Source organism: Antedon mediterranea, chromosome 5 (genome assembly GCF_964355755.1).
Source record: "Antedon mediterranea chromosome 5, ecAntMedi1.1, whole genome shotgun sequence".
NCBI classification, from domain to species: domain Eukaryota; kingdom Metazoa; phylum Echinodermata; class Crinoidea; order Comatulida; family Antedonidae; genus Antedon; species Antedon mediterranea.
This window is the reverse complement of record NC_092674.1, coordinates 1,723,806-1,739,365: the sequence shown is the minus strand read 5'-3', so window position 1 is coordinate 1,739,365 and position 15,560 is coordinate 1,723,806. Positions and strand designations below refer to the sequence as shown.

Genomic DNA, 15,560 nt, shown 5'->3' with positions numbered 1-15,560 from the left:
CTATTTCGGGTCTCATGTCTTGCAGCATTTGAAAATACGTGACTAATATTGTACATTATTATTATTTTTTATTCGCACTGGAAGTATATAGGCTCTCCTGTCATGTTAAAATTAAAGTATATTATTTATTATCCACAGCAGTGAAAACAATTAATATTTTTCGATAAATCTCGCGTCGCGTGTGTGAAAAAACTCTCAGCAAGTTTGCTTCATTAATATGCATGAGACTCTGTGACGACCCACTTTAACGTGACGTCATTTTACTTTAGCTGCATGCGAAGAAGTAGTCACCAGACTCAATTGTATTTTCAATAGAGGGCGCAAAACATCAACATAGTTTTGAGTTTTTGTTATAAACAACTTTTGTTGTTAGGCAGTTAAAAGGTATTTTTAGTTTTTTTCGAATTTAAAATGTATGTTAAACCTTAATGTGTGCTGGAGTGTTTCTTAATTTATGTAAGAAACGTTGTTTATTTATGAAGGCTAGGCCTAGGCTCGCCTCCCTCCGGCTAAAAAGGTAAAAAGCTTAACTGGCTAGCCTAGCCTAGGCCTAGCTAGCCTAGATAGAGGCCTACTCTACGGATTCCCTTCTAGGCCCCGTACTACACGTAGCTAGGCTAGGTAGAAGACAGTGTAGCCTAGGCGGTTTAGGGCAGTTTAGTTTTAGGACTGGTCCTACTAAACACCACCAGATACCCACAAGCAACACATCTTACTTACCACCTGTTTCAGGAATTGGAATTGCTTAATTAATGATAGCCTATATAGGCCTAGGCCTGGGTTAGGCTATATAAAGTATATAATAATAATAATATTATTTCAAATCAAAAAGCTTAAATCTTTTCAAAAACTAGTTAAATTGAAGTTTAAAGTTAAATTGCTTGCCGTCGTATTCCAGAATCGAATGCTTTTGATCATAAAAAAACTTTGAACGTATACATCCGTGTCTCTCTCTCTCCAGCAGTCACTATGCATGAGGCGCTAGCTACCAATTCTTTTTGCTACTCAGCGTTTATTTGGTCAAATAAAATCTGAAATTCTTTTCCAAAAATGAAAAATAAAAAAATGTACAACATTTATATTTAAAATATATAAAACTTAAATACAAATATACTTAATTAAAAATCGTTGAGTATTGAAGAAAGAAAGAGAGATTTATTTAATTGAGACTTGAATTAGCATCACTTACAAAACATACTGTAACATTACTAACAGTGCATTAGTATTATATGCCATCATTATATTAAAATAATAATTAATTCTCAGCATTCAATCAAGAAAGTTGAACCAAAAGGAATGTATCGACATGCAAAGTGAATACTATACTTCAAGCAATGGTTTTCCACACACCACCACCAATAGTCAGCAGCAGCAGTCTTCAATTCAAGGGCCTGGTAATCGAAGAAGCTTCCGGTTTTCACGTAGGACTGAGCGTTTAGATTGGCGTAAAATAGGTAATAATAACAACAGCCAGAACCATAGAGTATGAGTCAACTATCTGAAAACCTTTGTGCTTATATTTAAAAAAGTATCAAAGGTTTTTGAAAAGTTTACTGTAGAGTAATAATATTTTAAAACTTGTTTTGCAATTGTTTTTAACTGTATAATGAATGTTCCAGGGCTTTGGATGGTTTGTGAAGGGAACAATAGCAAGGCCATAACCAGGGGGAGGAGACCCTCAACCACCAAAAGAAGGTGTGGTAAATAGGCCTAACTTAACCAGTCTAGCTCATAAAGAGGATTTTTGCGTGAAAAAGTAAAATACCTATTTTAAAAAACACACCAAAAACTGGGCTATGGGCTGGACAGCATGAATGTAAAGAACTGACTGTTATATAAAATAGTGTAGTAACTAATCTATTTTCTGCAATTAAAATTTAATCAAGGGAATTCTGAGAATAATGTAAAACGGCATAAAATTAACTGAAACATCTCATCCAGCTTCAAAAACACTGAATCATAATGATAATAATAATAATAAAATCTAGCAATAAAAAAACTCGTTCACCAGAAAGGTTTTTTTTCCACAAGGCCGTACAACAACGTAACAAAGTATTATAATATATAAACTTTAACTTTTTTAATACACAGCTGCTGTGGATGTTGATCGAATTAAAGCTGATGCTGATTGGAGCGTTCTGCAGCAGAATATACAGCATGTGACATATTGTAACATTGACCAGGAGCTTGACCTCCGTTCAGTTGACTCGACCTTTGTGAAATTATTCAAATTAGCTCAGATGATCATTGAATATTTAATGGTATGTACATTTTTAATATAGTGTATTTTTTGTTAGAATCTGAGGTGCAGATTAGGTAATGTGTAAGCTCCTCGTCATAGACTAGAATCTGCCTATGTGAGTGATCAACTTACTTGCAGAAAAAAATCACATTATCGTGCACTTGTACATGAGTTGTAATCCTTTCCTGTTTAATAATATTATTCTTGGACATAATGTCTCAGCTAAAAAGATTTATTATTGAGTATGTATGGAAAAATGCTGTTAAGCTCTGTCTACACTATCAATCTAGTTTGACAAAAAAGTGTGATGTGATCACATTTTTTGTCACATAAAGTTTGATAATGTAGAGACAGAGCTTTAGAAAGAAAGGATTGACTCTGGGTATTGCCTCCTTTTTTCAATTGCTTAATTTTAGATTTCTCAGGAGCATCTTGGAAGTGTTGTCAGTACTTTAGAACAGAAACTCGCAAAAATGGTTGAAGCTCACAGCAACGTCACAATGAAAATAAGCAAACAAACAGAAGAACTTAAACAAGTTAAGCAAGAAAATAAACGACGCAAAAAAATGTTAGCAAGCCAACAAAGCTTTATACAGTCCAATGAAAACAACTATCATAAAGTAAGTTTTCAGAGCAAAGACAATTAGTTAGACTGCCCTCTACAGTTTAAAGTTGCATTTGAGATTTTTTGAAAATTCAAAATTAAAATCAGTGTAAGATTAAGTAACCTTTTTTGAATGTAATAAATGTTTACTTAAGCTCTTTCTACACTATCAAACTAGTGTTATGTGTGATGTACCTAACATGGTAGTGGTATGTCCAAATATGGTACAGTAGTGATATGACATCAGCATGTCCATATTTGGGCACATCACATTTTTTTGTCGCATAAAGTTTAATAGTGTAGACACAGCTTTAGTTTTCTTTTTGTGTGTGTGATTTTTAAAAACATAAATATAATTTTTTATTTTAAATCCCTGTATTTATTTACTGATTTTCTTTCTATATAGTGCCTCTACTGTCCAAAAGCATTTGTTCATGTCGGTTATCTTCAGTCTCACGTCGAACGCAAACATCCTGAATCTGGATCATCAATACAATCAAAATTTAAACAAATTAGCGAAAAACAAGAAATTGAATTAAATGAATTAAAAGACAAATTGAAGATGACACAACATCAGTTGGAAGAAGAGAAGAAAAATTACCAAGAAAAAGTTGCTGAAAAGGTAATACAGTATATATAAAATACCATTGCTTCCCTAAATCTCCTAGACCGTATTCCCAAGCCTTTTGCAAATTCATTTCCTACAGTTTTCTATACATAACATGAGTATTGTTAACATTGTTGTAACATTTTTCTGCTAGGTGGCCTTTGAGAATTCTAAACAAGAGGAGGCACAGATACGGCAATTAGATGCCATTAGACAGGAGCAAATGGAAGCCCAAAAGGTAAAAGAACCTCAATAGAATTGATTGTGAATTATGATTGTATAGATACTCAAGCACATCATCCACTTTTTTTCTGTAATACTTATTATGTTCTGACATGAAAAAGAATGGCCTTAATGGTATATTAGACCCATTTACACTTACGATTTTTACCAGCCCAGGGCCGAATGCCGATCTGGACCACCTCTCGAGTAGGTCCAGGAGCGACTTTTACGTTTAGACCAGGCTTATGCAGTGAACCGTGACCAATGACTTGAGAAAATGCAGTAGATTAATCTTTAGGGCCATAGTTTGGAAAGCAAGTGTAAACACGCTGGATCAGGCCCAAACAATTAATTTGGACCTGGGCCGGCGTAGTACCCAATCATAAGTGTAAATGAAGTCTATGACTTCTATAAGTCAATATCCATGCCACAGAAAGCAGTGTTCACCAGCATAGGGGCAGACATTTTTCATGACCATTTTTTTTGTTTGTTTTTTTTTTATTTCAGCATGAAATAAACAGCTTACGTGACATGTTTATGACTGAGTTGAAAGAAATAAACGCAAAATACTCTGAATCCCAGCATGCTTTAGTGGAGCTGCAGCAAAGACATGGTAAGTAATAATAGATTTGTACGACAACAATATAAACACGTCAACAGTGAACCAGACTGTACACTTTAGGAGTTGACAACAATATGAACACATCAACAGTGAACCAGACTGTACACTTTAGGAGTTGACAACAATATGAACACGTCAACAGTGAACCAGACTGTACACTTTAGGAGTTGACAACAATATGAACACATCAACAGTGAACCAGACTGTACACTTTAGGAGTTGACAACAATATGAACACGTCAACAGTGAACCAGACTGTACACTTGAGGAGTTGACAACAATATGAACACGTCAACAGTGAACCAGACTGTACACTTTAGGAGTTGACAACAATATGAACACATCAACAGTGAACCAGACTGTACACTTTAGGAGTTGACAACAATATGAACACATCAACAGTGAACCAGACTGTACACTTGAGGAGTTGACAACAAGCTGTATGAACACATCAACAGTGAACCAGACTGTACACTTTAGGAGTTGACAACAATATGAACACGTCAACAGTGAACCAGACTGTACACTTGAGTAGGAGTTGACAACAAGCTGTATGAACACATCAACAGTGAACCAGACTGTACACTTTAGGAGTTGACAACAATATGAACACGTCAACAGTGAACCAGACTGTACACTTTAGGAGTTGACAACAATATGAACACATCAACAGTGAACCAGACTGTACACTTTAGGAGTTGACAACAATATGAACACATCAACAGTGAACCAGACTGTACACTTGAGTAGGAGTTGACAACAATATGAACACGTCAACAGTGAACCAGACTGTACACTTTAGGAGTTGACAACAATATGAACACGTCAACAGTGAACCAGACTGTACACTTGAGTAGGAGTTGACAACAAGCTGTATGAACACATCAACAGTGAACCAGACTGTACACTTTAGGAGTTGACAACAATATGAACACGTCAACAGTGAACCAGACTGTACACTTTAGGAGTTGACAACAATATGAACACATCAACAGTGAACCAGACTGTACACTTTAGGAGTTGACAACAATATGAACACGTCAACAGTGAACCAGACTGTACACTTTAGGAGTTGACAACAATATGAACACGTCAACAGTGAACCAGACTGTACACTTTAGGAGTTGACAACAATATGAACACGTCAACAGTGAACCAGACTGTACACTTGAGGAGTTGACAACAATATGAACACGTCAACAGTGAACCAGACTGTACACTTTAGGAGTTGACAACAATATGAACACGTCAACAGTGAACCAGACTGTACACTTTAGGAGTTGACAACAATATGAACACATCAACAGTGAACCAGACTGTACACTTGAGTAGGAGTTGACAACAATATGAACACGTCAACAGTGAACCAGACTGTACACTTTAGGAGTTGACAACAATATGAACACGTCAACAGTGAACCAGACTGTACACTTGAGTAGGAGTTGACAACAAGCTGTATGAACACATCAACAGTGAACCAGACTGTACACTTTAGGAGTTGACAACAATATGAACACGTCAACAGTGAACCAGACTGTACACTTTAGGAGTTGACAACAATATGAACACATCAACAGTGAACCAGACTGTACACTTTAGGAGTTGACAACAATATGAACACGTCAACAGTGAACCAGACTGTACACTTTAGGAGTTGACAACAATATGAACACGTCAACAGTGAACCAGACTGTACACTTTAGGAGTTGACAACAATATGAAGACGTCAACAGTGAACCAGACTGTACACTTGAGTAGGAGTTGACAACAAGCTGTATGAAACAATCAATGCTATTAATAAGTATAGGTTGTTTTCTAAAAAAAAATATATCAGAGGAAGAATATCGTACTGAATGGTTTTAATTGATATGAATGAATTGATGTTGAATGGTATTACTTAAGGAATTTTGGCACACTTGGATTGCCATAGCAAAATATTTTACCTATTGCAATGTTTTTGAGGCATTTCACTGGTATGAATTGATGAATTTTGGCATACTTGGCTTGCCATAGCAGAATATTGTACCGATGGTCTTGCAATGTTTTGGAGGCATTTCACATTATCCGGAGAGACCACTTTTTTTCAATTTTATATTTTCATTTATTTTCACTGTAGGTAAAGCATCAATGCTAGGAACATTACAAGATGACGATGACATTGCTGAATATAAAACAAAATTAGATGAACAACAGGAAGAGTTTGATCAATTGAAGAAGCAACTAGAAGAAGTAAGACAGTTAATAGTACTTATTTTTTGATAGAATAATTATGACTCTAAAATAACTATTTTGAATAAAGACCTTCAAGTTGCAATTCTATAGGCTCCATAGTAAGCTTTGTCTACACTATCAAACTAGTTTGATAAGTGTGATTTGCCCAAATATGGTAGTGATATGACATCATCACCATGTCTATATATGAACACATCACATTTTCTTGTCACATAAAGTTTGATAGTGTAGAGAGAGCTTAACACATGCTTTGTTAATAATGTAAATGGTTATGTTTATGATAGGTGAATTTGATGAAAAGTAGCATGCATAAAGAAATGAAAAAACAGGAAAAGAATTGGAAAGAAAAAAATAAAGAAGTGAAAGAATTATATCGAAACAAAATAAATGACTTAGAGAGGGCGTTGGAAGACGCTCAGACAATGATGGATTTAGAAAGAGAGGGCAGTAAAGACGAGATAAAAAATCGTTATGAACAACAGATGCTCTCCATGAAAAAGGTATTTTCTGAAGTCTAATTGAAATTTTAATATCCCAGTGTTCACCAATTACATATTGATATTTTCCTTGAAATACAAACAAACAACTGAATTGTAATTGTAATTGTAATTGTAATGATTGTGAAATTGTTACAACTGTTAAGTTATCCTACACTTATAATTATCTGATACTCTTATTGAGGGTGTTCTCAGATTTAAATTTTTTTCGTTTTGTTTTGTATATATTAATTTTTTGCTTTGTAAGTTGGATGTATCTCCATTTCTGGAAGCATTTTTTAATAAATTAAATATTAAGTATTTCGCTTAAGTGAATATAATGTTTCAGGATTTCCATTAAATTGTTGTTTTTTTTTTTTTCAGAAATCCAAACAACAAGAGAAAGAACTGAAGGTTAAAGAAGCTGAAATCACGCAACTGCAGAAAAAAATGGTCCGAAACATTTTCCAAAAATCAGTTAATATTAATCAACTTTTTTTTTAATATTTTATTCTTAAAATGTTGTTTTCATATTTTTAGAAACAAGCAGTTGATCAAGTTCAAACTTTAAAAGTGGAAGTGGAGGCAAGTCGGGGGAAAAGGTCAAAGGTAAACCCAGTTATTTTTTAACTGTAAATTATTATTTTTTCAATTTTATTTTTTTTGATATTCAATTGATTCATTGTTGTCTTTATTTTCATTTGTGGTACAGTATTAGGTAACCAAATTCGATGTACGTGATGTTATCAATCTCATTCAATCTTTAACGCAAAATTAGTTTGTACATTTCCTGATTTATGTCATTTTTATAAAATTCTTCACATGTTTGTCATTTTTTCATTTCATCATAGTATTAAGAAAGTTATATACAGCATAATATGTTGTATACATAAATACGTTAAGTTGTGTACTAACCATAATTGAAAATAATTACCTAGATGTCACAACCGAAGGACATCGAAAGGCATACTCTATCACCACCTCCAGTCATCAACACTCAAGCGCCAAGTGAAACAGAAGATGAGACAGAGGATGATGATGATTCAGGTAAAAATAATTAATTTTATTTATTTGTTAAAAATCTTGATTGTAAAAATGTTGTTTGCTACTTAAATGCAGGTTTGATTTTGAAAATATTTTGAAAAAAACGAATAAAATTATATTATAAATAAGCTAATCTGATTCCAAATATATTATTACATGTTGAATTTTAATTTTTTTATTGAACTAAAATAACATAACTTTAGTGATGTTTTTGATGACTTCTCCAAACTAGCTTTATAATGCTGTACAACCGTACACTTAAAAAATGCTTTTTAAAATATATTAATACCAGAAAACATGTTTAAACCCTAAAACTAAAAGCAGCGGAAGATGCGCTTGATTCCCCTGAATTGCTTGGTACCACATTAGAAGATTCGATGCTTGCAACCCAAGATGATGAAGATGGTGAGGCTGCTTATGTAAAGTCTTCTTCTGCCTGCCTTGCTTCTCTGCTTTTTTCCTCTTATATATTATTTTGTTTATGGTGTTGGGTTGTAAATCTTTTTATTTCAGTGGAGAGCTAGACTCTTGCTTCTCTGCTTTCTTTCCTCTTATATATTATTTTGTTTATGGTGTTGGGTTGTAAATCTTTTTATTTCAGTGGAGAGCTAGACTCTTGCTTCTCTGCTTTTTTCCTCTTATATATTATTTTGTTTATGGTGTTGGGTTGTAAATCTTTTTATTTCAGTGGAGAGCTAGACTCTTGCTTCTCTGCTTTCTTTCCTTTTATATATTATTTTGTTTATGATGTTGGATTGTGAATTCTTTTATTTCAGTGGAGAGCTAGACACTCTTGCTTTGCTATCTTTCCTCTTATATATTATTTTGTTTATGATGTTGGGTTGTAAATCTTTTTATTTTAGTGGAGAGCTAGACTCTTGCTTCTCTGCTTTCTTTCCTCTTATATATTATTTTGTTTATGATGTTGGGTTGTAAATCTTTTTATTTCAGTGGAGAGCTAGACTCTTGCTTCTCTGCTTTCTTTCCTCTTATATATTATTTTGTTTATGGTGTTGGGTTGTAAATCTTTTTATTTCAGTGGAGAGCTAGACTCTTGCTTTGCTATCTTTCCTCTTATATATTATTTTGTTTATGGTGTTGGGTTGTAAATCTTTTTATTTCAGTGGAGAGCTAGACTTTTGCGTCTCTGCTTTCCTTCCTCTTATATATTATTTTGTTTATGGTGTTGGATTGTGAATTCTTTTATTTCAGTGGAGAGCTAGACTCTTGCTTTGCTTTCTTTCCTCTTATTTATTTTGTTTATGGTGTTGGGTTGTAAATCTTTTTATTTTAGTAGAGAGCTAGAGCTAAAAAACTATTGTTACAATTCATGTGCAGAAAAACTTGACAGTGTAAAATTGTTTTAACAATGTTATTTATTTATTTGGATTTACACTGTCCATTGTTAACATATTACTACTCCTCCCCCACCCCATCCCTCTTCCACTTTAAATGTATGTAACACACCACTGTTAGCATTCTTTTGTTTATGTGAAGTATTATGAAACTGGAGATTTATCTGACTCTAATTTATATATTTTCTTTTTTTTCATTGACTTTTAAGAATACATTTAAATTACAATTGAACTGTAATTCTCTTTCATGCTTAGCAAAACTATCATCTTAACTTTGTTTTAAGTCAATGATTTTGCTTAAGTTAATTTCAAGTAAATTTAAGTTTATTTTTTAAGTCTTTAATGACAAAGTCCATTTCATATGATGAAACAACCTGGTTTGATAAATAAAGCCCCAGTTTTAACTTAAGCACTTACTTACAGTATCTTGACTTAAGCAAAAGATTGATAAATGCCAGCCTACTTGTTATTGTTGCATTCTTTAATTTTTTGTATATAATTTTGTATTAAATGTTTGTGTTTTCTGTATTTTGTCTGCTTTTCTTCAGAAGATGAGAGCACAGCAGTTTCTTTGCAACAGAAAAAACAAAGAATGACTTTAGGTAGATTATGTTTTCGTTGGTGAATGAGAATGATTATACTAACAACATTTATATAATAATAACAATATCATAAACAACAAATAATAATAATAATAACAATATCATAAACAACAAATTGATATGAGAGGAAAACTTATATCTTAATAAACGTATTAAAAAAAATGTTGATATCATAACAACAATATTGATATGTTAAAAAACATTGATATCAGAAAAAAAATGTTGATATCATAATAAACATATTAAAAACAATATTGATATCATAACAAAATTGATCTAATAATAATATTGATATCATAATATTAATATACATTTTGTATCTGAGATAACTTTTTAATTTTGTTTCTCAATAATTGTCTCTTATAATTATGCATTTGTACTTGTTGTTATCCTTGCTACATTTGCTTCAAGTCTCTGTTCATTTTACACTATTTTAATATGCTTGCTCTGTTGATTAAAATTTATTTTATATTTGTAATTAACGGTTTTTTTTCACTAAAAATATGTAGTAGCTAATTAATTTTGGAATTGATTATTAATTTTGATTTGTTGATAGATTCACATCCAAACAGAACGAGGATACTTGATGGGATGAAGTTAACGCTCGACAACGAACTTACCAAAAATCTACAGAAAAAAGGAGTAGGCAAGGTATTCTTTATTATTTATTCTTTATATAGGGTAGCTTCTTCCGTCAACGGTTTTATTTTCAACCCTAAATATTATTTTATATATATCATGACCGTATATTAAATTGTGCTTTTGCACAAACGAACACTGAAGAGGACTTCATTGCAATAGTTTACATTGATTTCTCATTTTATTTATTCCATTACTTCAGAATGTTGAGGGAATTTCCTCACATTCATTAGAAAATAAACTACAAAACTTAAAACGAGAAAGACAGCAACTTGCAAAAAAATATCCAAAGTTCTACGACATCCGTGAAAAGTGTCGACGAGAATTAGATGAAATGACGAAAAATCAAAGAAAAGGAAAGAAATCTTCAATGAGCAGACCTAAATCAAGTACGTCTTTTTTACTTTTTAAAACGTTAAATGTTGACATTGTTTCTTTCCACATATACTATGTTTTATTAATTATTATGTAACACCTAAATAAATTCCTGTCATTTGATTGGACGATTGGGGGTCACATGGCGTGAAATAGTATGCACTATTAAACGATCGTTTTGTGTATAAAAAAAAATTTTTTTTTTGTGTTTGGAAAATATTATATAGGTTTCCTTCCATGCATGCTTTTTTAAATTTCTAATGAACGTGTTAATATAATAATTATTTTTAATATAATATGTGTGGAGAATGTTTATTGAATAAACAAATTGTTTTTACTGTACAGCTGTTAGTCTGCCCCCAAGATCGCCATCTCCAATTGCCAAATATAATCCAAGACTATCCAACACAGCTTCACTACCAAGAACAAAGCCTTTAGACAGCCATGGCATGTATGGGGTGCCAAAGACAAAACACACAGCACCCCCTGTTGTTTCTAGGAGTATGCAGCCTCCACCCGTTGCTCCCCGTACATCAGATGTAGGCGGTAGCAACAGCGTTCCACAGGACAGAAGAGTGTTAGAAGAAAGTTTTTCAAGGTATTTTGTTTGTTATCTTTTATTTTTTAGTTGTTTAATTGTTATAATTTGAGTGTTAGCGATTCTGATTTTCATAGTAAAATTAAATGTTGTTCTTGTAAACTGAACTACTATACCTTCAATATTTTATTTATTTATTTTTTTTATTTTAATCTGGTGGCCATGACTTAAAGTTTGTCTCCAAGCTTATTTTGGCCTCCTTTTGCACACCTTTTTTTTACTAGTGTAATTTTGTTTTTTTTAATTCTGTAAATGTTATGTGTGCGTGCTGAGAAACAATAAAACAAATAAACAAACAAAGCATTTCTGAATTGTTTTCCCCCAGTGAGGACGAGGACAAGATAACATCGATGGATGGTGATGATTGGGATTCAGACGAGGTCAGTGAACTGAATGAAATAAGTCCAAGTAAGACAGAGACCGTTGGGGGTAAATCTAGGCCTAAGTCAGCTGTCAGACAGAGTCCCTCACCACAATTTATTCAGGTAAATATTAAAGTATCTTTTGATTTTTAATATCTAAGAACTATTTACATCATGTGCGATTATGTATGCAAGGACATTGTGACATGCTTTCTCACTCACGCGCTCGATTCCATGACACAGTTTTCGTTGATTCTAGGTCAACCAATGACATAGGTCGTAGTTCACTGCAATAATATTAAATGTTAAGCACTTCTTGTACTTACAGTACTTACTTAACAAAAACCTTATTATTTTTTTAACCTGCATTTCATACCATTCACATTAATCTAATTGGTTATAATTTTAATTGCATGAATATTCATTAGTCACCTGACTTGACATTGGATAGTTTAAGTGACACTGGGGGACAGAATACAGCAAACTTTGTGAAAGTAAACTACTTAATTCATTCATAAAATCAGTTATCATTTTTTTTTATTTTGTGGTCATTCATCTAAAACTCACTTGTTTAAAACAGCATCGGTTTAAAAGAATGTATGTTGTGTGGTTGGATTGTTCTATTTTGGTAATCTTTGGTAATTCTATATACCACCATAATACAACAAAATATTATTTATCTTAAAGAGAGGTCAAAATGTCAATCAACTAGCTAGAAGTATAGAGTTCCAATTGAGTGGACGAAAAGGCAACACAAAGCCAGTAGGAGGAGTTGATATGAGTGGAACGGCCGGTGCAGACCGACTCGGACCACCAGTTACAGGAGATGCAAGTAGAACACCATCACCACAAATACCAGTAAGTAATAGAAACGTGAACTTTGTTTAGCACTAGATGTGGGGGAGTGAAATGTCATAGGTTCAAGTCCTGTCAGGATTTTTTCTAATAACAATTTGCAACTCCACTCCCAAAGACTTGTAATAAAACTTTGTTTATGTACAGCATCTTGTGTATGTTTGTCTTGTGAATAGGATTGCCACCTTTAAGAAGGATAGTGAATGAATTTGCTTATGGTTATCCTTGGAAATTTGCCAAAATATATAAAACCAAAAATATCATCCGTCAATAAATGGCAATTTAAAGCGGTAAAATTTGGAATTTTTTTGGCTGGTTCTCGCTTTTCTAGCACGAAAATTTATGCCGGTTAAGCGAACCTAGGCTTACCTGAACTACCTACAGATCTACATTCCTAGAAAACTACAATGCTTACAAATACATTTATTTTTACCATTTCAAATATGTTCATAATTTGTAGACGATACCTGATAAGTTTGATAGTGACGATGAGGATAGCTTTCTGCTTTCTTCCATTGAGGAAAGTGAAAAGGTTGTTCCAAAATCAAAACCACAAGCAGCGTAAGTTTATTCAATCTAATTTTGTAAATTTTGAGTCACTGGATTCTATCTTTTGCTGTATATTTTTTCTCTATTTTTTTTCAAAACCAGTTTTTTTCTTTCTTTTGCCTTTGTTTATTTTATTTCTTTGTGTCATTTATTTTGTGTTTTTTATTCGTTTACATGTCTTATTTTCTAGGCCTAGAACAGGGCAATTCAATGGTGGAAAGAAGCAGATGGGAGATACAGATATTTCCAGTAACACATTTGGTACAAGCATGTGGGGATCATCTTCAAAAGGTGAGTCTAAAATTATAATTTTTAAACAGATAAACAAAGATATAAGTGAGTAATTACAAATGATTAATTGAGAACACAGGTAAACAACACAGATGTAGTTTTATTAAACGCAAGTGTCCCTTTGACATCAAATAACTGTGTTACTACAGACGTCACCAATTGAAATGCTTTTTTTTTTCAGGTGGAGATAAAGTTAGTACACACGGTGAAGGCAGTACGGCCAAGAGTTCGTTAGTGTCGGTCACGGACTGGGACGATGATGACGATGATGATCTAGGTCTCAGTGACCTTTAACCTAGGATGATGATAAGCTAGGTGTCTGTGACCTTTAACCTAGGATGATGATAAGCTAGGTGTCTGTGACCTTTAACCTAGGATGATGATGATCTAGGTCTCAGTGACCTTTAACCTAGGATGATGATAAGCTAGGTATCTGAGACCTTTAACCTATGATGATGATAATCTAGGTGTCCATGACCTTTAACCTAGGACGATAACGATCTAGGTGTCCGTGACCTTATAACTTAGGATATTGATAATAATCCAGGTCTTGGTGACCTTTGACATTCCTTTAATTAATTTACTTTTAAATGTATAACATTTCAAAATCCAGAAATATAACCTCATCACAATAATGTATGTAATAAAGTAAAATACAGTAATATAAATAAAAACAGTTGTATATATGTAAAGTACTGTAGTTAATTGTGATTGTAGCTAATGAATACTTTTTTTATTTCAGTTTTTCACTTTGTAAATTAAAAAATAATTAATTAAAATGTTGTCGAGATGAATAAATTACGATTCATTGTACTACTGTATTTATATTCTTCTGTAGTCACGTGTTTTTTTTATCTTTCGTGTGGTAATCTCTTGTACGAGAAAACGTTGCATAATTATCCGTGACATCGTTCAAATAATCGTCGTTGAAGCGGCTTATGACGTCGTACGCACAACCTCGGCGGCGCACACACACACTTTTGACGTATGTTGTTTGTGTGAAATACGCGCGCGTATTTAATGCGGCAACGCGCACGTACGTACGAATCAAGAAACGTGAATACACAACAACCGGCCGCGCCGCCACGTAGACTGCATCATCCACACCACGTACAGCGGACGACCACCAGCGTTTGTTTGAAATAGTCAATTATTAACATAATGCCATTCGTTGTACCTGTAACACACTGCAATTGATGTGCCCTGGGCGCGATTTCAACAGTTATTTACAATTATACGTCCTAAGTTATTTTTTCTTTTAAATTTGAAATAAATTGTTATTGAAAATTAAAAAAGATAAATAGTTTAGATACAGTAATCCTGTTGCGTCTTTTGCTGTCTTCAACTAAGATTCAAACTTATTTGATAGTTTTTCCAGTGATCTACTGCTGTGATTTTGCCTTCCATTCTTCGTAACTTATTCCATCCCATTTTATATGAAAACGGTGTAGTACTCGGAGATATCTGACATTGCATTTCCTTGGTGCGTTTTTAAATTCGCTAAAAAATATAATGAATGGGTCGATATGCCCATCTGTGTACTAAAAACGTCTTGTTCTTAGGTAGACTAATATAGTTAATATAGTCCAAAAAATAACACATGCTGGTAAGACTACTCGCAAAACATTGTCCTTATTTTGCAAATTGTCCAACTTTCTTTCCCGTTTTGCTTTCCGTGTCTCTTTTGTTTTTGATTTCATTTTTCTTGTTCTTACAGCCATTCCTCTAACTAAAAAGAAATGTTTCCATATTAATATGTTTACTGTTTGACGAAATTTAGGATGTATAAAATATGGTATATTGTTTAATTGATTATTTATTATTTGAAAATCCATGCCTAATATAAAGCTTAAACAAAACGTAACCCTAACTAATGTAAATTTTG

At 33.1% G+C, this 15,560-nt stretch overlaps 1 protein-coding gene across 6 annotated transcripts; it reads left to right on the top strand.

Annotated features, from left to right (window-relative positions):
* Nucleotides 1-321: 321 nt before the first annotated feature.
* Nucleotides 322-15,200, top strand: LOC140049364 (uncharacterized). 6 transcript variants are annotated; one of them, XM_072094236.1, is made up of 22 exons: nucleotides 322-384; nucleotides 1,267-1,454; nucleotides 2,092-2,261; nucleotides 2,659-2,862; nucleotides 3,253-3,468; nucleotides 3,608-3,691; nucleotides 4,183-4,288; nucleotides 6,414-6,526; nucleotides 6,814-7,029; nucleotides 7,390-7,458; nucleotides 7,546-7,614; nucleotides 7,944-8,052; nucleotides 8,374-8,454; nucleotides 9,953-10,006; nucleotides 10,563-10,657; nucleotides 10,848-11,034; nucleotides 11,366-11,618; nucleotides 11,944-12,103; nucleotides 12,668-12,838; nucleotides 13,296-13,396; nucleotides 13,575-13,675; nucleotides 13,857-15,200. In XM_072094236.1, exons 2-22 carry the CDS (start codon nucleotides 1,307-1,309, stop codon nucleotides 13,967-13,969), a joined length of 2,820 nt encoding a protein of 939 aa, XP_071950337.1. In that variant the 5' UTR covers nucleotides 322-384; nucleotides 1,267-1,306; the 3' UTR covers nucleotides 13,970-15,200. The 6 variants fall into 6 exon arrangements, with proteins under 6 accessions (XP_071950337.1, XP_071950336.1, XP_071950335.1 ...); XM_072094235.1 differs by having other exon boundaries at nucleotides 8,371-8,454; nucleotides 9,956-10,006; XM_072094234.1 differs by having other exon boundaries at nucleotides 8,371-8,454.
* The last annotated feature ends 360 nt before the right edge of the window (nucleotides 15,201-15,560 follow it).

Bases quoted from the DNA above. Each gene is read 5' to 3' on its own strand.
- LOC140049364 (XM_072094234.1), top strand. From the start codon at position 1,307: ATGCAAAGTGAATACTATACTTCAAGCAATGGTTTTCCACACACCACC. The intron at 1,455-2,091 runs GTAATAATAACA...TTTAATACACAG, and splicing joins TTTAGATTGGCGTAAAATAG to CTGCTGTGGATGTTGATCGA. The intron at 12,839-13,295 runs GTAAGTAATAGA...CATAATTTGTAG, and splicing joins CACCATCACCACAAATACCA to ACGATACCTGATAAGTTTGA.